Here is a 22,657-nt window from a genome sequence, read left to right as displayed (position 1 = left end):
GGCTGGGTGCCAGCAGCGTCTTGCATGTGCAACAGCTTGGAGCAGACATTTTCTCTCTCTCTCCTATTGAAGAAGCTACAGTCCCGGTTAAAATATTATCGATTATATTTTGTAAAAACAACCTGAGGATTGATTATAAAAAAACACTTGACATGTTTCTACGAACTTTACGGATAGTATTTAGAACTTCAGTCTGCCTGGTCGTGACCGCTCGAGCCCGTGGATTTCTGAACATAACGTGCCATCCAAAATACCTCCATTTGGTTATAAAAATAATCTTTATGGAACAAAAGGAACATTTATTGTGTAACTGGGAGTCTCGTGAGTGCAAACATCTGAAGATCAAAGGTAAGCGATTCATTTGATTTATTATTATTTTATTCGGCTTTCGCCGAAAAGCTTTTTAGAAATCTGACATGCCAGGTGGATTAACAACAAGCTAAGCTGTGTTTAGCTATATTGCACTTGTGATTTCATGAAATGTAAATATTTTTAGTAATTTAATTTGAATTTGGCGCTCTGCAATTCAGCGGATGTTGACGAAAATGATCCCGGTAACGGGATGGGTGCATCAAGAAGTTAACATAAAATGTTGATAAACTATTAGGCTGTCACATTATAAGCGCAGCAATGTGCATACGGCAGTAGGCTATAATCAAATGTTCCATTAGCAGGAAAACACCATTCTCAAAAGTGACCACAAATATGATTATGCACGTGATGCTTTTATTATAAAAAGGTGAAAATAGACTCTACACCGCTTGTAAAGCAGATTAATGTGCTTGATTTTAAGAGGTTATTTGACCACTTTAGTTGTGATACAAACCTTAACAAAAAACACAAGCCTATGGGCTAGGCTACATGCAGCATGCGCTGTTTGTCTTAAGCTGGGCATCATTCACAAGTGATAGTCTAATATTGTCACCCATCAAGACCATTCTTGATTTAATCTTGTCTTTACATATAGTAAATCATATATGTGTGAAATCTGGACAATTATCATGCACCTGTCTCGAAACAGGGGCAGCGGGAAAAAAATACATGTCATCTGTCCACTTAAATGGCGAATGGAGGATGCTTTTCCTGTGGTTCATTTTCATGCCAGCCTGGTAGGCTATACTCCTGTTGTAAAGATAAGCAATGTACTTAATATTTTCTTAACATTAGGAAAGTTGAGAAATAAATGTAGTAGGCCTAGCCAATAGAAAGCGGATGGGATACTCCTCTTTTTAATAGAGGCCATCACTCTGTTTTCTCACGCAATTGCATAGCTGTTAGAAATGTTGTGCAACATGAGCGTTGAAGTGAAGTGTTTGATTAGATTTTCGATACATTTGCATTGATGTCAGATTGATTAGAGGGACATAATAGTGCGGGGGTACCAGGCAGTTAACAAGTTTGGTAGGTTATTAATTACCATCAGCAGCATCAGAGCTTGGAGAAGCCTAATTACCATGAGTACGGTCACATGGAATTTGACTGCCATCAAGACTCGTGACCGCCGGTGTGGCAGTAATACGGTCACCGTACCAGCCCTAGGTTCAACCAGAGAGAGCTGTCTAAGACTCCCTCAAAGCTGTCTAATCTGAACCCTCTGATTTTCTGACCTCAGGGCAGGCAAGAAACGAAAGGTTAAACAAACACTTAAGAAAAATACCTTTGGGCGAATATGAAGCATGGAGACAGGAATGAGAAAAGCATTTGACTAGGCCTAGGAGAAGTCCATTTCTGGGACAATTATAAAAATACATGTGTGGTAAGATGTTCATAGACAGGTCATAACATTTACATATATTTGCACACAACAGGCTTTGCAGATAAACAAAGAAAAAGAAGAGCATATATTACCATGACATGATTGGTGGTTAGAGACAGACATGCACTGATCCATTACTGAAAATGCAAACAGAGGATGCTTGCATCAAGAAATTGCAAATCCACAAGGTGTTAACGGCATCCATGTTGAAGTGGAAAAGCAAAAGTATCCCTCCTGTCCAAATGGTCCTTGTGAGATCCATATACTATACAGTATGTTACAAGTTTGTAGGTTTTTTGGTGTGTTTGTCAAGAACGAAAGCACCCCAAAAGCTTGAAAAAGGAGTCAACCCACCTCAGAAACATGCCACTGTTAATATCAGAGGAAAACAAGGATTCCAGAGAAATGACAACTCCACCCACACAAGTCATTACCCATCTAGTGACATCATGCACGCCAGGCAGACCACCATAGGCTTGCAACAGCCCTGGTGAGTGTGGTGTATAGCCCCCCCCCCCCCCCCCCCATAACTTATCTCCTTCTACTCCGATACTTTATAGTGTGATCTGATGTACAGGGAGGTGAGGTTGGATGGTGAGAAAACTGGTAAAGTGTTGGTCTCTTGCGTTGTATAGTTCCAGCATGCATGCTTGTGAGTGTGTGTCTGTGTGTGCTGCCATGCTATAAGGAAGGTAGAGTAGAATAGAGCTGTAAAGCCAAGGTATAGGGATCATCATATATAATGATCACATATATCGCTCTGCACTACCTCCAGACACCGACTCCAACCAGACTCGCACAGCCTCATGACGGGTGGATGTGTTGGCGGGGGCTACATTTAAAACAAACATGGTTGGGACAGGATATTAACAGAACAGACACATGGGAAATAAATAACAGAACAAAGCCAAACCAAATAAACAGACAGAATAAACAAAAGGGATAAATAAAGGAACCCGGGGTGTGATTGGTGACCTTTGATCTGACCAAGTGAAACCTGTGTCTCTCTGTCCATCGGTCACAACCCCAGACTCCTTAACGTCAACACTGAGACACAACATAAATGCTCAACAAAAGAAAGCAGGACAATCAAAACCACAGATGATTATAGACAAGAGGTTGGTTAGTGTGGAAGGGTTGGTCCTCCTGGCCCAGACACACACAGCAGTAGCCAGTCTGATGAGAGACACTGGTCCCCAACCGGGAGACCCACAGTCAGGGAGCAAAGGGGCTGGCATGGGAAGTGTACCCAGGGATTAGCTCCTCTGGGCTGGGTTACCTGTGGAGGAAGGCTGGGAGACTGAGGCAGGAGGCCCCTCCGACAGCACGGAGACTCCTCTGATATTCTTAATGACTGTAGGATCCACAGGCTGCAGCACTTGCTGGATCTGCAAGTATCTGTCTGTATGGAGGTGTAGGGGGTGGACCATATATGGTTGGCGTGTGTGGATTTGAGTTCCATATTGCATGAAGTGTAAGAGAGTCGTTGAGCAATGGGAGTAGGAACACCAAGGGAAACAGACAGGACAGAACGGGAAAAGAGAGGGATAAGAGAAGGAAGGTATAGAGGTGATTTTAGAACAGTAGGAGACAGTACGGTTGAAATATGATATACCACAGGAAGGAGATGGAGGCTGCATGCAATAGTGTCCTGGAACAACAGTAGCAGCTTTACAGTAAAATATTATAAATCAGAAAGACAAAGTCTCTACCATGGTAAAACTGTTGACTGACTAAAAAAGGGACACTGTACATGTTCTTAGTAGAAGTGGATTATTACAAAAACAAAGTTGCAAGAAAACAAGTTAATAGGAAGAACGTTAAGGGGTAGAATAAAACGGGTATTGATATTTCAGCATGAGAATGTAAAACAGAGAATAAAAAATAACCATCCTTCTCAGTCAAAATTCCACAATTCAAACATAACCATGCCAACCCAACACTGCAGGAGAAAGCCTGGTAAAAAGAAACAAACCCAACACAAGAGTTAATGAATGAGAATGTCCCTTCACTCGTCGTTAAATGTGCAAACCCCATCAGCAGGCAGTGGTGCTACCTTTAAATGTACCTGTATCCTCTTCATCTTTGAGGTTCTCCAGCCATACGCCTGACTGGAGCTCCCTCTCCCACGGGCAGTACTCCCCCTCTGCCAGTAGGGGGAGACATGCCCCACAACAGACAGACGGGCAGACAGAGAGACAGAGAGACAGAGAGAGGGGGGAGGAGACACAGAGAAGATGAGGAAAAGAACGACTTCACAGTGACAGGTGAAAGAGGAATACTTTTCTTTAAAAAACAGATTTAGTGAGATAAGAGGACCAATAGTCAGAGTTAAGATGAAGACAGAATGTTCACATACAAATGAGGAAGACATCATAGGGAAAACACTGACACCAGTTTACTGTAGAACCCACTGACTGAGTGACTAGACAGGTCTGCTACATTCCAAATCGCACATATCATCATTTATTTATATATTTTTTAAATTTCATGACAGAATATCAGCACGCCAAACAGGACATCTGAAAACTGAACCTGTAGATAACGACATACAGTAGACACACTTTGTAAACTTTAAATTGTCACGTAGTTTAAAAAAAAAACTATTTTACCATCACTCGATTCCTCCTCATCGTCCTCCTCTTCATCATCTTCCTCCTCCTCCACCTTTAGGTCTCTAACAATTTGAGCCCCGTCCTCTCCCTCGGCCCCTGGGTCGCTGTCGGTCTTCAGCTTAGCATGGATCTCCACAGCCTCTTTCCAGGGTACCCCTCCCAGGTCTGAGGGGCTGGGGGGCTCCTGCTGCTCCTCCTCCTCATGGTCCTCATCCTCCTGGTCCTCCTCCTCCATGTCAGACTCAGAGCTGCTGTAGGAGTGCAAGAGAGGCAGATGTTAAAGCAGGCAGGGAAGGAGAGGATATATACACACACCAACACTTACTGGCACCGTACATATCCAATACTTTACAAGCACTGACCATAACCATCACATACCAGCATGCAATATTAAATTATAATTTAAGCATCGGCCACAGTTTGTGTGCATTACAATACAAATCGGAGGGCATGTTGTCCGGTCCTCTGGCAGTCTCTATGGGGGTGACACAAGGTTCAATTCCCGGGCCGACTCTTTTCTCTAGACTGTAAACTCTCAAATCTAGATTCGGTTTTCTATTCCGCAACAAGCCTCCTTCACTCACGCCGCCAATTTTACCCTAGTAAAACTGACTATCCTACCGATCCTCGACTTCAGCGATGTCATCTACAAAATAGCTTCCAATACTCTACTCAGCAAACTGGATGCAGTTTATCACAGTGCCATCCGTTTTGTTACTAAAGCACCTTATACCACCCACCACTGCGACCTGTATGCTCTGGTCCTTGCTACATATTTGCCAGACCCACTGGTTCCAGGTCATCTACAAGTCCATGCTAGGTAAAGCTCTGCCTTATCTCAGTTCACTGGTCACGATGGCAACACCTACCCGTAGCACGCGCTCCAGCAGGTGTATCTCACTGATCATCCCTAAAGCCAACACCCCATTTGGCCGCCTTTCCTTCCAGTTCTCTGCTGCCTGTGACTGGAACGAATTGCAAAAATCGCTGAAGTTGGAGACTTTTATCTCCCTCACCAATTTCAAACATCTGCTATCTGAGCAGCTAACCGATCGCTGCAGCTGTACATAGTCCATCGGTAAATAGCCCACCCAATTTACCTACCTCATCCCCATACTGTTTTTTATTTATTTATTTTTCAGCTCTTTTGCACACCAGTATCTCTACCTGTACATGACCATCTGATAATTTATCACTCCAGTGTTAATCTGCTAAATTGTAATTATTCGCCTACCTCCACATGCCTTTTGCACACAATGGATATAGACTCTTTTTTTCTTTTTTCTACTGTGTTATTGACTTGTTTATTGTTTACTCCATGTGTAACTCTGTGTTGTTGTCTGTTCACACTGCTATGCTTTATCTTGGCCCGGTCGCAGTTGTAAATGAGAACTTGTTCTCAACTAGCCTACCTGGTTAAATAAAGGTGAAATAAAATAAAACAAAGGCCTAAACTGGTGAGATTCAACAGTTGCTCCCACATGCCATGCCCTCGCAGAGCTGACTGTCCCTCTGTCTTACCTGGAGCCCAGCTCTGCGTGTTTGTCCTTGTCCAGCACGCTGCTCAGGTTGTGTTCAGCCAGCGTCTCCTCGGGCACCTCCTCCAGATCTTCCTCCCGCTGTAGAGAGAGACGGTAGTTCTCCAGCTCGATGCGCTCCGGCGTGCCCCGCAGACGCTTAGGCAGGCTGGGCTCCTGCAGCCCGTTGACCTCTGGGACTGGGGTGGATCGTGGAAGGGCGAGGGCGGACGGTTGTCGGGGAAAGAAAACAAGACAGGCTTTCTAAGAAACAGATGGGTAGCATGATTGAGGAGAGGAGCTGGAGGGATACAGCAGTGCAAGAGCCATGCAAGGTGTAGACACTGGGCAGGCTGGGAATCATTCAAACTGGGGCTATCCTTACCAGTATACTGTACCTACTGTATAACATTCTAGCAACCACATCTTTCCATCATCACATTTCCATCTATGTTTCTTCCATGACTATAGTTGAGCACTAATTTTGTATCACTCATTTTGTATAAACTGATGAGTGTCATGTTTGAGCCATTGTTATGTTTGTATACACATTTCTTTAGATTCTAGGACAAACAGACAAAACCACACAGTCATTCTAATAATTTATTGCATTCATTGTTTTTCCTACAGTAGCTCACAAATATAATAGATTTATTTTAGACACTATAATATATATATTATATAACATAAGGCTGGTACTACTTTGCCTTTTTCCCATCCTTCCTAGCAAGTCGTAAAACTGACAGTCTAATACAGGGATGGGCAACTAGTGTCCCAAATCAGTACCCTGTTGTAGTAAACATGGTCAATTTACCGACTGGGGGGCCCACATTGACTTTGTTTTCACTTTCACTCAGATATCATATTAATATAGCATTAGTCAGGGCAAAATGTATTGAATTGCAGTAAATTAGCTTAAAAACGGCTAACATTTCTCTCCACCCCATGACAAAATGTGTAGAATTGCAGGATGGATATGGATGTGGGTACGCAGACCTGGGTCGCATTCCCTCATGATGAGTTCAGATTTTTTGTGGCTCCAACCCCCATCAAAGTTGCCCATTCCTGGTCTAGTAGAATCAGTCTAAATTTGAGATGAGATTATCCACATGCATACGGCACGGCAACACTTAAAAATGTGTTCTTTAAAATGATAAATTTAGCTTAAAATAAGGTGAGAGAAACTTACCAACAGAAAATGTGTTGTAAGCAATGGCCGCATGCAACCCTCACTAAAGCATGGTTTGGTGAGGCAGAGTGTGATATTTCATTTGTTTTCATGCGATGGTGCATGTGGTGACAGTTTGTCAGATTAGTGAAACTGAAGAATGCAGAACTCTAGTATCAGAGGGACATTTAGAAGTCAATAGAGCCTGCATCACAGTCTCATGAGACAATAGATTCATGAGCCAATGAATCCTATTCGACTAACCTCTGTTTTAAAGATGATAGGGATTACCACAGGTTAGCATGTGTTATGAAATGATCAATGTTAGCCAATAATAGAAACTATATAAACAAAATGATGGGGACACCCTTTAAATAAGTTATTTTTGGCTATTTGGCTATTTCAGCCACACCCGTTGCTGACAAGTGTATAAAATCGAGCGCATGGCCATGCAATCTCCATAGCCAAACATTGTCAGTGACTGAAGAGCTCAGTGACTTTCAATGTGGCACCGTCATAGGGTGTCACCTTTCCTACAAGTCAGTTGGTCAAATTTCTTCCCTACTAGGGCTGCCCCAGTCAACTGTAAGTGCTGTTATTGTGAAATAGGAATTTCTGGGAGCAATAACGGATGAGCAGCAAAGTGGTAGGCCACAGAAGCTCACAGAACAGGACTGCAGAATGCTAAAAATCGTCTGTGCTCGGTTGCAACACTACCATGTTCCAAACTGCCTCTGGAAGCATCGTCAGCACAAGAACTGTTCGTTGGGAGCTTCATGAAATGGGTTTCAATGGCCGAGCAGCCGCACACAAGCCCAAGATCACAGCGTTGGCTGGAGTGGTGTAAAACTCACCGCAATTGGACTCTGAAGCAGAGGAAAAGTGTTCTCTGGACTGATGAATCACGCTTAACCATAATTGTTTTATTTATTTAACCTTTATTTAACTAGGCAAGTCCATTAAGAACAAATTCTTATTTACAATGACGGCCTACCCCGACCAAACCCTAACAACACTGGGCCAATTGTGCATTGCCCAATAGGACTCCCAATCACGGCCGGCTATGATACAGCCTGGAATCGAACCAGGGTCTGTAGTGATGCCTCTAGCACTGAGATGCAGTGTCTTAGACCGCTGCACCACTCGGGAGCCCCATCTGGCAGTCCGACGTAAGGAAACTATGTTTGGATGATGCCAGGCAAACCCTACCTGCTTGAATGCATAGTGCCAACTGTAAGTTTGGTGGAGGATGAATAATGGTCTGGGGCTGTTTTTCATGCTTCGGGCTAGGCCCATTAGATCCAGTGAAGGGAAATCTTAATGCAACAGCATACAAAGACATTCTAGACGATTCTGTGCTTCCAACTTTGTGGCAACAGTTTGGGGAAGGCCCTTTCCAGTTTCAGCATGACAATGCCCCAGTTCACAAAGCAAGGTCCATACAGAAATGGTTTGTTGAGATCGGTGTGGAAGAACTTGACTGGCCTCACAGAGCTCTGACCTCAAACCCATCGAACACCTTTAGGATGATTGGAACGCTGACTGCGAGCCAGGCCTAATCGCCCAACATCAGTGCCTGACCTCGCTAATGCTTGTGGCTGAATGGAAGCAATTTCATCACAGGTAACTCAAACTCAATTTTTATTCAAACAGTTGAGAGTATTTGTCTCCTAAGCAGACTCTTCAGTATCATTGTCACTTCAGAGCTGTGTGTGTGTTTTACAGATGGCAGAGAAAAGCAGAGCACCAGTGTGGGACTATTACATGGAATTGGCACCAGGGAAAGCAAGGTGTCTTATTTGTGATAAAGAGGTAAGCATGGGGTCAGCAACGGCTAAATCAAAAAATGCCACCAACCTGTGGAATCACCTTAAGAACACGCATCCAAAAGCCCATAATATGTATTATATTAAGTTAAAATAAAAGTGTTCATTGTTCATTCAGTATTGTTGCAATTGTCATTATTACAATAATGTGTATATATATATATATATATATATACACACACATATACATACACACACACATATACATACACACACACTTTTTTTTTTTTTTTTAATCGGACGATTAATCGGTATCGGCTTTTTTTGGTCCTCCAATAAATCGGTATCGGCATGGAAAAATCATAATCGGTCGACCTCTAGTGGAGACTATTATAGCAGTAAAGTGAGGACCAACTCCGTATTAAATGTACATGATTTTGGAGTGAGATGTTTGACGAGCAGGTGTCCACATAATCTTGTAGTGTATACATCATGTTTGCGGCCTGCTTCTATCTTATTACCAAGTATAAAAATGTTCTAGTAGTTGTGGTATGAATGCCTTATACTTACCTTAAATCTAATACTAGCCTAGCAGGCCCACAGATTTCTTAATAAAGTAATCTAAGCTACAAACTTCACACTAGATAATTAGCCGTACATTAGATACATCAACCTACACGTTTCATCTGTAGAATCTATATAGTATATGCAAGATAAATGCAGCATTTAGCAAAAGCAGTGTGTGTGTTAGAATGCAAAGAGGGATGCAGGAAACAGACAGGACACCCACTGACGGTACAGTTAGAGATGAGGGGCAGGGTGGCTTTCACAATGGACCAATGACAAGCCCTGTTTCAAGCACTAGCTGTCAGCTTCAGGCTACTCTGATAGGAGGGTGAAAAGGTAAAGCTTACAAAGAACCAATCACAAGCAGTGATACAGGCATGCTCTACTGAGAAGGTCAAATAGGACAAGGTAAAACTAAGGAAGTCAGAGAGCACTACAGGTTACAATCACAATAGAGTTGGGCCTTCAATTAAAGCACAGGCAGGCAAAAGAGCATACTCAACACATTTGTTGAGTAATAAAACATATTTAATATTATAATTAAATTAATATAAATATGACATTTAATGTACAACTATTAATCAATTCAACAGGTTACTGTTAAATTACTTAATTCATTAAATGACTAATTACAGTGAGAAAAGGTAAGTAATTACAGTATAATTAAGTCTTAAAAACACACAGAAGCGAACAGCGAAGGCTCATCATTTTGCCTGACTGTTATTTTAATTTCCCAGCTGAGAGAGATCGAAGAAGATGCATCATTCGTTTAAAATGTAGCTGCCAGCAGGGGGCTACTATATTGACCAAAAGGGGAGGGAATGCTGCATCTTCAAGAAAAAAACAACACACCACAAGCACAGAATCACAGAAATAACATCAATAGGACAGCAAGCTATACGAAAGAGGAATAGAGGACGCTAGCTAACATTCACTCAGAGTCATTAGTTGTGAAGTAAAGCCACAGAGGTGATATAAGGCGAGGCGGATACAGTATGTTCTATGGGTACTGTAGTACATCATGCTACAGGTCATGCTATGAGATTGAGCAAGGTGTTGAGGGTGAAACAGCAGAAGAGGTAGATACAGTAGGTATACAGAAGCTGAGAGTTGAGGGAGTTTAGCTCCACCTGGTGGTAGGTCCAGGACAGGGTGCAGCGGAGGGTGCGCAGGGGCCCCTCCCCCAACCATCGAGCCCGGGCCAGTGAGGCCAGGCGGGGCAGTGGTACCACAGCTAGAGATGAGGAAAGTGGGCTAGTGGGGGTACCTGAGGTCTGGCGCTCAGCGGGAGACAGGGATGCCATCTCCCCCCTCCCGGGGGAGTCCACGGTGACCATGACGGGCAAGGACGCCTGGTTGTCCTGAAGACAGGGGTGGAGGGGGTCAATACACACCCTACACTTCCTGATTGTCCGACATGACAGATCCAGTGTGAGTGTGTGTGTGTGTGTGTGTGTGTGTGTGTGTGTGTGTGTGTGTGTGTGGGGGGGAGAGAGGATGGGTCAGTAGTACCTTTGTATTGAGCAGAGCAGAGGTCGGTGCTGGCCTCTTCCTCTGAGCCTGACCAGACAAGCGGTAACAGTAGTGCGGCTTGCAGTAAAACTTCCCTGCAGGAGACAAAAACAGAGAAATATCAAATCAGCGCAAAACAAAACACCTTTCCAGATCAGCCTGCATTCCCCTCATCTGGCTGTTGCATATTCTTTATTACGGTGAAAGCATCTGTGTGTATTAGACTATGCTGTTCATAGATAGGGAGGGAAGGAGGACAAAATAGTGTCTAAGTTCCCAGTGGGCATTCTGGAGTCTGCTCTACCAGTGGGATGACTGGGATCACAAACTAAACAGGGAGAAACAGCCACTCCCTCATTGCTAACAATCTTCTACTTGTTCAATGAGCACAACAGAGACCTTAACACCCATAGAGAAAAGGGAATGACATCACAAGACTGGAGCAGGCTCTATGAGGATAATGCAGGACAATCTGATAACACCTACTGTAACCACAAGGACAAGGCTTGGTATAATTGACCATGCTAACAGTACATGTATGTCTACCTATCAGTAGGCCAACATTTCAGTCAGCACTTTCTACAGTGTCATAAAATTCTCAAATGATCCCTGCTGGTCATCTATAAATGTTTGAACATCTTGAAGAACAATCTGGCCTTAATGGTCATGTACTCTTATAATCTCCACCCGGCACAGCAAACAGAGGACTGGCAACCCTTCAGAGCCTGGTTCCTCTCCAGGGTTCTTCCTAGGTTCCTGGCCTTCTAGGGAGTTTTTCCTAGCCACAGTGCTTCTACATATGAATAGATCGCTGTTTGGGGTTTAAGGCTGGGTTTCTGTACAGCACTTTGTATCATCTGCTGATGTAAAAAGGGATTTCTAAATACATGTGATATATCTGATTGTGTGTCAGTAATGTCTGTGCCCTGTTTGAATTTTGTCAAGACAAAACAAAGTGACTGTCATTCAGTGGGGTGTTCTTGTTCACATGCAGTGAACAATGAGAGCCGGAATTCTTACTGGTTGGTAGGTGACCAAATAATTATGTCATGCTATAAAATGCAAATGAATTACTTTAAAAAATCATACAATGTGATTTTCTGGATCTTTGTTTTAGATTCCATCTCTCACAGTTTAAGTGTACCTATGATAAAAAATGACAGACCTCTACATGCTTTGTAAGTAGGAAAACCTGCAAAATCGGCAGTGTATCAAAAACTTGTTCTCCCCACTGTATCAACAGCGTATGCAAGCTAGATCTGTTCACATGTAACGAACAGATCTGGGACCAGCTTACACTTGTATTGACTGAAAAGCACACTACATTATGATCATTGCGAGTGGTCTAAAGACGGATCTAGGGAGCACGTACCATCCTCCACATCGAAGGCGTAGGATGACAATCTAAGCGTCGTTCCGCAGTAGTCACACTTGAAGCAGCTACGGTGGAAGAACTTGCCCTCGGCACTCAGCCGCTCCATCACGTACACACGCTTCCGGCAGAAGAAGCACACGTCACTGCCCCCGATGTTCTGGGGAAACTCCTTCCTCAGGGAACCCTGTAGAGGAAGAGGGGGAAAGGAGATTAGATCAGGGGCAGGGGAGAGATGCAGAGCGATGGAGAGAGAGGGTAGGTATTTCCATGGAGCCCCAGCTTCACAACTTAGTGGGAAAATCAAACTGATAGAGAATAATGGGATCAACTGTTCCATTGATATCAAACCATTCACAACCTAGTAGGTTATAACATGGGCCACTAAAACAAAAGAAGTTTGCATTGTCAGAAACACCTGAGAGTATAGCACATTTTGGATACCACAACAAACACACGGTCAAAATGTTCCACATACACACACAGAACACTGGTCACAGAGTTAGTTTCTAAGAAACACACAATTACAAATCGTTCTCTAGAACTAGCAGGAAGTCCTAGTTACACTCATTATCCCCAAACACCACAGCTGCATTCGCAAGCTGGAGTCACTTCACTCTTGGGTCTACAACATGCCTAGTGCCCTACGACACCATTGGCACTCACCAATTCCACCAATTCCCTCTCGTCAAGTAAGGGCTTGGGTTCCTCCTGAGGTTGAAGCTGATTGGCTATCTGATCAGCCAATAAGCTTACTCCCCCTGTGTACATCTTTAAATATCTCTATCGACGGCAGAGAAAGAAAGAAAGGACGGTAGGATGAGAGAAAGAGACATGGAGGAAAAATAAATACATGCAAAGAATGCAAAGGAATGTGATAGGTAAGGCACTAAAGAGCACTGGAAAATAACTGATATCATGAGAGGGAAATGAAGCCATGTTTGGTTGATCAAGCGTGTAGATGTGTCGGCTCACCAATCCAATGAACTGCTTTGAATTAGTGTTTTCAAATATGTGCAAACCTGCATAGAACTCTTGAACCCTAAAACACTAATAAAGCCATGAGCCACACCACCACATGCAGTGTCTGACAGAAAAGGTGCTTGGAGTTTAACCATTACAACACCAGCGATGACTATACACCATTACTTTAATGAGGAGCAACAGCTGTTGACTAGTATGCATTCCTGTATGCATTGTCCACATGCTTGTTAGGACACACATTGGAAATCAGTTCAATCACATATCAGAGGACAGGCAGTGAGTTATTTGGCCCATCTCCCAGAGGCAATGAGTGTGTTAGAGTCAGCCCCCACTGCAGATCTCCTCAGGAGGGAGAGGGTACCTGTCGGAGCGTTTCAGGGGAGGAGAGGGGGCTCTCTGAGCTCTGGCTGCGTGACAGGTGCCACTGTTCTATAAAGAAACGTGAGCGCTTTCTCTTAGGCTCCAGGGGAAAGAAAGAAATGAGAGGACAATTAAGGCAGGAGGACTTGGCATGAGAACAAAGAGAATAGGCAAAGATGCAAGACAAGCTGATATGGAAAACCCTTGGCTGGGTCATATTCTAATTCTACATAACACGAATGACAGATACTGAGTAAACAATAGGATTAATGACAGTGTTTTATTTATAGTCCTTAGTTACTCTTGTAAAGTAACTAAGGAGATCAGAGATCAGGTCAGTTCTTTTGGTAAAGTCCTCAACTTTGAACCCAGGCCAAGGCTATTGAGTGGTGTTTATCACCTGTGGCTTTGTCGGCTTGCTTTGAAACTGCTCAGCAAGCTGCTCAGCCCTCTCCTGTATACTAAGGCTATGTAAGAGCATTTGGTCATCAGAGCGCAGAAGCTCTAGCTCCTGCAGAAGAACACATTATTAGATTACAAAGAACAGAATAGGACTGGTAAGGAAGAATTTAGCCAATGCGCAAAGCATCCCATGCTCCACACAAGAGCCATATTATTTAACATTTATTTATCCAGGAAAGACCATTGGCGGTTAGAAACCTCTTTTGCGAGAGCAACCTGATTGATTGTGATAGAGGTTTTAGCCTTGTGTGCTTGGCTATTTGTGCTTGCTTTAGTTGTTTAAGTGATTTTTATGTGACAGGTTCATCTGACAGGTTCATCATATGCATACTAACAAGGGTGCCCTGACTGCTGTGCCTTGACATAACTGATCCACTATTAGCAGAGGTCACTACTCATTTATGGTGTACTTGTAAATGCTGCATTGTTGCAAAGCCAATTTCTATTTGCCATGCAGTAGAAACACAGTAGAAAAACAGGGGCAAATTCAGCTTTGGTCAGCTATTGAGGTTACTGGTTAACAGGGTGGTTACTAGTAGCCTAGCAGTTAAGAGCGTTGGACCAGTAACCAAAAGGTTTCTGGTTCGAATCCTTGAGATGACTAGGTTAAAACATCAGTTGATGTCCCCTTGAACAAGATACTTAACCCTAACTGCTCCTGTAAGTTTCTCTGGATAAGAGTGTCTGCTAAATGACTCAAACGTCAAATGTAGCAGTCTGAGGAGAAATGTTATAATGCAGCTGTCCTTGATGGCAGTAGGTATATCTTATATAATTTAAAATCGAATCAATCTATCAAAATCAATCTAGTGAGTTTTCCAAGGAGCAGAGATGAGGTAATGTGTTAATGTAGTTCTCCCCAGAGAGGGGCTACCTGTCTGAGCGTTTCAGGGGAGGAGAGGGGGCTACCTGTCTGAGCGTTTCAGGGGAGGAGAGGGGGCTCTCTGAGCTCTGGCTGTGAGACCGGTGCCACTGTTCTATAAAGAAACGTGAGGGCTTTTTCTTAGGCTCCAGGGGAAGGAGAGGACAGATAAATAATGTAGGACAGTTCAGAAAAGGCAACAGGACTGAGATTGATGACAATGAGGAATTTGCTCTTAGCTAGAGTACAGTAGTAAACCAACACCAAAGACACTCAAACTATTTAAAAAAATGAATAAATCCACAAGGCCCATCACTTCCAGATAATGAATTGACTGATTATATACGGCTCTGTTTTTTCACACAACATGCCATGGTGTTCACCTTTGGTTTCTCAGGTTTACCCTTAAACTTAGCGACTAATCTCGCAGACCTCTCCTGAATGCTAGGGATGTGAATAGGCTCTGGCTCGTCAAGCTGCACGGGTTTCCATTTCTGCAGATTAAACGAAGGTAAGCATTGTGTGTGTTTACAGTCTGTGTGTCCCAAAACATGATAATACTGGTTTGATGCAGTTAGCTGGTATGGTTGGCTTGAGAATTTAAGACAGGCTATGAAATAACAGACCTCTATTGACAACCCACTCTTTCAGGGGGAGTTGGGATATAAAAAATAAAAAAACTCATTTCAAATTCACACATGTATATTAACACACACTTGTACATGTGTCAAATAGGACAAATATAAGCACCCACCAAATTATTATTTACAAATTGCACACATATCATATAATACTGTATATCAGTCAGCATGCAAGCACTGATATGGCAATAGAGATCAAACAATAGCACCCAAACTAAACATATGAGACTAGCCTTGAAATACTGTATACTTACATACTGTAAGTCATCTGCTTACACTTTGTTGATTGTTCCAATCATATTCTGACCACAACAATCCCTTCCATCCCACACAAGCCGTAGAGCCACCCAGTCACACACACTATGCCTGTGTTGTTAATTCCCTGAGGGTTAGCACTGACCACAGGCCCATTCAACCATGGTTACCCTGTGTGTCAGAAGGGTCTGGTCCTGGGTGGTGACTTCCTCCTCCATCACAATGCTGAAGGACAGCCAGACACTTCAAAACTGACAGCTAGGGCCATGTTTCTCCGATCATAAACAAACCACAGCATGCCATGTACAGCATCAGATCTTTCACTGCAGAAAGTATGGCAACAAGGCCTACCTACACGCTGGTCAGCCACAACACAAGAAACCCACTGACGAGAAGAACGGAAACTAAGACTAGATACAGTTCATTTTAGTTAGGTTGGAAGCCCTCAAATCAAATGTTATTGTCACATACACATGGTTAGCAGATGTTATTTCCAGTGTAGCAAAATGCTAACGTCTAGGACGTTAATATAGGGAGGGGAAGAAGAGTCACTACATTTAGCTTTCTACTTTGACGGCACAACTGGATAGCTTGTTCGTAAGGTAAGACAAGACCTGAGAGGATAGAGGTTAGATAAAGGATCAACAAGGCAGAGGACAGGGGAGTGTGTCTGGTCTGGTATGGACTAGACTGGTCACCTGTAAGTGAAGATAGAGTGAGGAGGTGGAGGAAGAGGAGGAGAGCAGAATGGTTTTCTTAGGGCAGCTCCGTGAGCCACAGGTTGACTCTGTACTGCTTCTTGGCTTGAGAGTGGAGAGGAGGACAGGCCGTCACTTGTCACTGACGTGCACAATTCCTCCGTTCAACACGTGCACACACAGACCTGTACGCTTCAGGTATCATATTGCCTCATCCAAATTCACTTTTGAATCCAGTGAGTCAACAAACATTCACATATTAATATCAATTTAACTAATGATTCACATCCAATAGGCTAAAACAATAATCTGCTACAGTATCACCCTCACACTCATTCTGTAACTACCGCTGGCATTCTACCACACTACACACTCAAGCCAACACTGTTTCATCACACACAGCCACCCACTGGACGTATGTGAGAATTAAGGCAAATAAACAACATTTCTTCACATTTACCAACTAATTAGTTTACAGTTAAGCAAGCATGAGAGAAATGTTTTTAAAATGTATTTTTTACAGCCACAAAAACCTTTTGGGACACTCTTGTGAGTGAATTAGAAAAAAGCGAGAGGAATAGCATGATGAGAAAAGTATGAAATACTGTGGTGAGCGAGAGTACACTTATGTGTAGGGTTGCAAAATGTTTGGAACTTTCAATAAATTCACTAGTTTTCTAGAAATCCTGGTTAGAGGAATCCTGATCTCCTGCTTATTATCTCCTGATTCCGGGAAGTCATCAACTGGGATTTCTGAAAAACCAGGGAATTTATTGAAAGTTCCAAACATTTTGCAACCCTACTTATATGAGTCTGAAGAGCTACTAAAACATGTACACTAATCAGTGAAAATGAGTGTGTGAGATAGAAAAGTGGTATTGGAGAGCCTGTTCCTGGAGACCTACCTACCCTCCTGAAGGTTATAACTCACATGATTCATCTTATCAACCAGCTAATTATTAGAATGTGGTGCGGTAGATTAGGGTTGGACTGAACACCTACGGGAGGGTAGCTCTCCAGGAACAGGGCTGGAGAGCCCTGGTCTTTATGTTAATGGGTTAACGGTCTGTTAGCTAATTATTTCCACCAAAAATATTTTCCACGACAGACTATTTTCAACCAATTAGCTCAACTGCAGATTAGCTTTCATGGGTCAATCAAGCACAGCTCTGAACTGGCCATTTCACTTAGGGGCTCAAACTGTTAGACATAGCATATTTAATTTTAAAAGGACTAAACAAAAAAATGACAAAGCAGCTTTGATGATTAGTGCACAAGCGAACTAAGCTAAAACTTTGATGATTAGCACAATGAAGCTAACTGAGCTAAGCTGAAGTGATAGCCTTTGTCTATCAAAGCAGGGGATGTTAGCTAGCTAGTAACTAGCTATGATAGCATGGTTAACTGGTTAGCTGGAGATGGGAGACCGACTAGTAGGCAGGGACTACTACAGCGTCAGACCAGCTAGCCATACCTGCTCCCCTCTGTTGGGGAGAGTCGTATAGCCAAAGCTGAGCTGCTCCTGCTGTTGGGTTTGTTTCTGAGACAACATGGCAGGGGAGGGAGAGGGATACGCCACATGAGACAAGAGAGAACATGACATCACGTCACTCACTGTCTGGAACGAACAGCACCCACACACAGCTGGTTATTCTGACACCACACACACAGAACTACTGGTTTCATCACTCCACAGAAAATAAAGCATGCTATGTCTAGGATGAATAACAGTTAACAATCTGCACACAAAGCAGCTTTCCCCATGTATACTACTGTAAAACACAGCAGAGAGACGGTTGGTTAGGGACATCCAGGGGTTAGACAAGGGTCTAGGGGAGGGAGGTGAAGTGTCCACTCTTTACCTGTCTCCATGTAGGGACCAGAGCTAGGCAGACAGACTCCCTGGGGGGGTCCAGGGGGGCAGGAGACGGGGGAGGGGGCTGTGCCACAAGAAGATCCAGATTGGGCAGAGAATCCCCCTTTGACCAGTGGAAGATGAGTGACAGTCAAAGTTGCCAATAAGAGACCAGGACACAGTGAGCGCAACCAACCATGAGTCAAGGTCATGATCCAGGATTGGAGGAGAGGAAGAAGAGAAAAATAGAGAGGGAAGTGAATCATCAGAAGACAGAGTTATGCTGGTTGGAAAACAAACTGGGAGCAAAAACTAAAAGTAAATTGTGTGTGTCATAAGAATAGCATGCTGTGTAATGTAGTGTGACTACAAATGTAGGATGTTCATTAGATCACTCTTATGTTACTGAGAATTTTCAAGGAAAGCAGGAAGTGCAAACTTGTTGTGTATTTAAGTTTTAAAAAGGCTTCTAAAGTTTGTAATTTCCACTAAATTTCAGACTTGATATGCCATAATGAAACATTTTATCAACCCCTGCAAACATGTCCATTAATTATAATTCACATAATTTACATTTCCTGTTGCTCGAGGATTATTTTCCTGCTGTAACAAACTGGCTCAAATTAATCTGGACAATATGACATGCATTATTATTGTACAAACTGGAACTATCTTAGGTTTGTAATTTACTATAGACTTAAGAAAAATAATATGGACACTGTGGCAAATACATTATCAGCATTTCATGCAAAGAGCTGAGGGTCAAAGAAGTGGTGAAAAGGTGAAGCCCCGTGGTTTGAAACACCCACACAGACACACTCCACTTTCAGCCATTCTGGTGCAACACACAGTCCCAATTCAACACAGCAGCAGCAGAATCAAATTGAATATTACCACCAGTGGGACTCAACATAAGTAGGGCTTAGCGCCTATAAACCAATGTGTACTATACAGCCTCTTTGATGGGCCATGTGTAGCTGGTTATTATACGATTAGAAAAGATGACGACTCAACATTGATTTACCAATTTACCAATCAGATTGTCCAAATCTGTGACCAAGAGAGAAACGCTTCTAGCATTCTGCTCGAAGCTCTAGACCTGAGGCAGGCTACTTCTAACGTGTCACCAATTCAATTTACATCAACCGAGTCTTTTGTGTATCAAAGATTGTATCAAATTTCACAACAGCAAAACACACATCCCGAGCAGGAATTTTAGATTTGGCACCACTTGGGAATGCTGCCCGTGAGTTGTCTTTCTATGTCAACAATAGTAGCTTGTGTTCCACTAGCCCACAGAGCCCCCACACTGCTCCAGGCCTGCAGTATTGCCTCTCAGGGTGACTGGCCCAGGATCAGGTCTTGAGTTGGGTCTGTAAACCCATTTCTCCCCATTGTCACCACTATCATCACTATCAACTGTAAGCCTGCCAAGCCCGGGCCACATTAGTACTATCATTCTGGGCCCGTATTCACAAAGCATCTCAGCATAGGAGTGCTGATGTAAGATCAGGTCCTCTGTAGCTCAGTTGGTAGAGCATGGCTCTTGCAATGCCAGGATAGTGGGCTCGAATCGTAGGACCACCTATTAGAGGTCAACCGATTAATTAGGGCCGATTTCAAGTTTTCATAACAATCGGAAATCGGTGTTTGTTTTTGGGTGCCGATTTGCCTATTTATTTTAATTACTTTATTTAACTAGGCAAGTCAGTTAAGAACACATTCTTATTTTGAATGACGCCCTAGGAACGGTATGTTAACTGCCTCGTTCAGGGGCAGAATGACAGATTTTCACCTTGTCAGCTCGGGGGAACCAATCTTGCAACCGTACAGTTAACTAGTCCAACGCAATAACGACCTGCCTCTCTCTCGTTGCACTCCACAAGGACACTGCCTGTTACGCAAATGCAGTAAGCCAAGGTAAGTTGCTAGCTAGCATTAAACTTATCTTATAAAGAACAATCAATCATAATCACTAGTTAACTACACATGGTTGATGATATTAAAAAGGTTAAATAAAATACAAATTACTAGATATTATCTAGCGTGTCCTGCGTTGCATATAATCTGACTGAGCATACAAGTATCTAAGTATCTGACTGAGCGATGGTAGGCAGAAGCAGGCGTGTAAACATTCGTTCAAACAGCACTTTTGTGCGTTTTGCCAGCAGCTCTTCGTTGTGCGTCAAGCATTGCGCTGTTTATGATTACAAGCCTATCAACTCCCGAGATGAGTAACCGAAGTGAAATGGCTAGCTAGTTAGCGCGTGCCAATAGCGTTTCAAACGTCACTCGCTCTGAGCCTTCTAGTAGTTGTTCCCCTTGCTCTGCATGGGTAACGCTGCTTCGATGGTGGCTGTTGTCGTTGTGTTGCTGGTTCGAGCCCAGGGAGGAGCGAGGAGAGGGACAGAAGCTATACTGTTACACTGGCAATACTAAAGTGCCTATAAGAACATCTAATAGTCAAAGGTTAATGAAATACAAATGGTATAGAGGGAAATAGTCCTATAATTCCTATAATAACTACAACCTAAAACCTCTTACCTGGGAATATTGAAGACTCATGTTAAAAGGAACCACCACCTTTCATATGTTCTCATGTTCTGAGCAAGGAACTGAAACGTTAGCTTTCTTACATGGCACATATTGCACTTTTACTTTATTCTCCAACACTTTGGTTTTGCATTATTTAAACCAAATCGAACATGTTTCATTATTTACTAAATTGAGGCTAAATTGATTTTATTTATGTATTATATTAAGTTAAAATAAGTTTTCATTCAGTATTGTTGTAATTGTCATTATTACAAAATAAACACACAAAAAAAGGCAGATTAATCGGTATCGGCTTGTTAGGTCCTCCAATAATCGGTATCGCCGTTAAAATCATTATCGGTCGACCTTTACCACCTATACTTATAGAATATATCCACACATGACTAAGTTGCTTTGGATAAAAGTGTCTGCTAAATGGAGTTTTATTTATGCATTTTACTTAATCATTCATTATGATCCTAGAGCAGCACTCCTACTCTGAAGCTTTATGAATACAGGCCCTGGAGTTCAACACATTAATACAGTAGTACAGTGTTGCTACACACTCAGCATCACGAGACTTGGAGTCATGTTAGACGCCATGAGATGAAATAGATCTACATCTAACTTCTGCAGAGTTACTCTGTCTAGACATATTTACTCTGTCTAGACAAACAAAACACTGTCTAGACAAACAAAGCTGTCTTCATGTCATTATCATCCAGGAAAGCTAAATCTCAAGCAACAGTTCTTGTTTAAAACAGTTTACTCCGTCTCTAGTCTCTTCCCCCATCCAGGCAAGCAAGACTACTCCTTCTCCCATCGTCAACACCACCCAGACATAATGAGTCTCTCCATACCTGTCGTTTGAGGCCCTTGGACTCTGCAGGAGCATTCTCCTCAAACTTGGCGAGTAGCTGGGTGGCCATGGACTTGACTTTGTTATGGTTCCCTACAGCTGCTGTCTCTTCCTTCATCTTCCTCTCCGTTAGAGCAGTACTGTTGGACGGCCTGTCATCATGGTTACCCCTCAAAACCTCCTCCTGTTACAAACACATGGACAGTACGAAACCAGAGAATGAGTTCAACCTGAGAGACATTTCTATCCGTCTGCAAAGCAGAGTTCAACGCCTGAATTATATTTTTAACCCTTGAAAGTTTTACGCACTTCTTCAGAATGGCCAGCCTGGCTAGTCTTCCTCCTCTTCCCCAAACCATCCACATCCTTCTCCTTCTTGTCCTGTTGATCACATAATCACATGTTGTCACTGGTTATTTCGGGCAGACAGCTATGGACTCCTACAGTAGCATTATAAGATGATGATATACACAGCAGTAACAGTATTGAAGGGAAAGGGACTGCTGAGCTGACAATGATGCATTGGAGAACCTTGGGGTTGCGTTTGCGGGATATGGCGATGCTCTGGCCCAGCTTGCTAAGGAAGGAGATGGGAGACTTAGTGCTGTTGATCAACGCAGCCTTCTCCTCAGGGCTCATGTTCTGGTTATCTGGAAATATAAAATATACAAAATGTAAGGCGTTACACTAGGGTCATGAAAATTACAAGCATTTCCCATTGGACGAGTTCAGGTAGTCCCTCCCTGTTTCTGGTCTGTTTGGTGCATAATATATATCACTGATCACTCAGTGTGTATAACATTTCAACCAACCTTCAACACTCCCCCACCCACCAAATAAAAACGATATTCATGAAACTAGCATGAGTTTCTA

At 42.9% G+C, this 22,657-nt stretch overlaps 2 protein-coding genes across 8 annotated transcripts in view; both read right to left on the bottom strand.

Annotated features, from left to right (window-relative positions):
- The window catches only part of LOC109867196 (protein-methionine sulfoxide oxidase mical3a), a 104,888-nt gene that overhangs the window by 33,654 nt on the left and 48,577 nt on the right, over positions 1–22,657 (bottom strand). For 3 of the 7 annotated variants that reach the window (XM_031801306.1, XM_031801305.1, XM_031801307.1), the window contains exons 14-22: positions 22,316–22,434; positions 22,094–22,165; positions 21,786–21,968; positions 18,398–18,514; positions 12,274–12,460; positions 10,902–10,996; positions 10,657–10,750; positions 5,893–6,088; positions 4,369–4,622 (exon numbers count right to left, since the gene is read on the bottom strand). In XM_031801306.1, the coding sequence (XP_031657166.1) occupies positions 4,369–4,622; positions 5,893–6,088; positions 10,657–10,750; positions 10,902–10,996; positions 12,274–12,460; positions 18,398–18,514; positions 21,786–21,968; positions 22,094–22,165; positions 22,316–22,434 (1,317 nt within the window). Of the gene's footprint in view, positions 1–1,848; positions 1,894–2,525; positions 2,589–3,035; positions 3,159–3,812; positions 3,903–4,368; positions 4,623–5,892; positions 6,089–10,656; positions 10,751–10,901; positions 10,997–12,273; positions 12,461–18,397; positions 18,515–21,785; positions 21,969–22,093; positions 22,166–22,315; positions 22,435–22,657 lie in introns of all 7 variants that reach the window. The other 4 variants (XM_031801302.1, XM_031801303.1, XM_031801304.1 and 1 more) reach the window with 4 other exon arrangements.
- On the bottom strand, positions 13,054–18,375 carry LOC116356289 (uncharacterized). The gene is made up of 6 exons (XM_031801320.1): positions 18,010–18,375; positions 16,536–16,640; positions 15,325–15,435; positions 14,989–15,087; positions 14,018–14,128; positions 13,054–13,717 (listed from the first exon to the last, which is right to left on the bottom strand). The coding sequence occupies exons 1-6, from the start codon at positions 18,136–18,138 to the stop codon at positions 13,601–13,603; spliced, it is 672 nt and encodes a 223-aa protein (XP_031657180.1). The 5' UTR covers positions 18,139–18,375; the 3' UTR covers positions 13,054–13,600.

Source organism: Oncorhynchus kisutch, linkage group LG22 (assembly GCF_002021735.2).
Source record: "Oncorhynchus kisutch isolate 150728-3 linkage group LG22, Okis_V2, whole genome shotgun sequence".
Taxonomy (NCBI): domain Eukaryota; kingdom Metazoa; phylum Chordata; class Actinopteri; order Salmoniformes; family Salmonidae; genus Oncorhynchus; species Oncorhynchus kisutch.
Note: the sequence above shows the minus strand (reverse complement) of the source record. Positions and strands in the feature narration are given on the sequence as shown.

Bases quoted from the DNA above. Each gene is read 5' to 3' on its own strand.
- LOC116356289 (XM_031801320.1), bottom strand. From the start codon at position 18,138: ATGTCATGTTCTCTCTTGTCTCATGTGGCGTATCCCTCTCCCTCCCCT. The intron at 16,641-18,009 runs GTATGGCTAGCT...TCCACTCTCAAG, and splicing joins TCCCCAACAGAGGGGAGCAG to CCAAGAAGCAGTACAGAGTC. The intron at 15,436-16,535 runs GTGACCAGTCTA...TTTAATCTGCAG, and splicing joins CACTCTATCTTCACTTACAG to AAATGGAAACCCGTGCAGCT.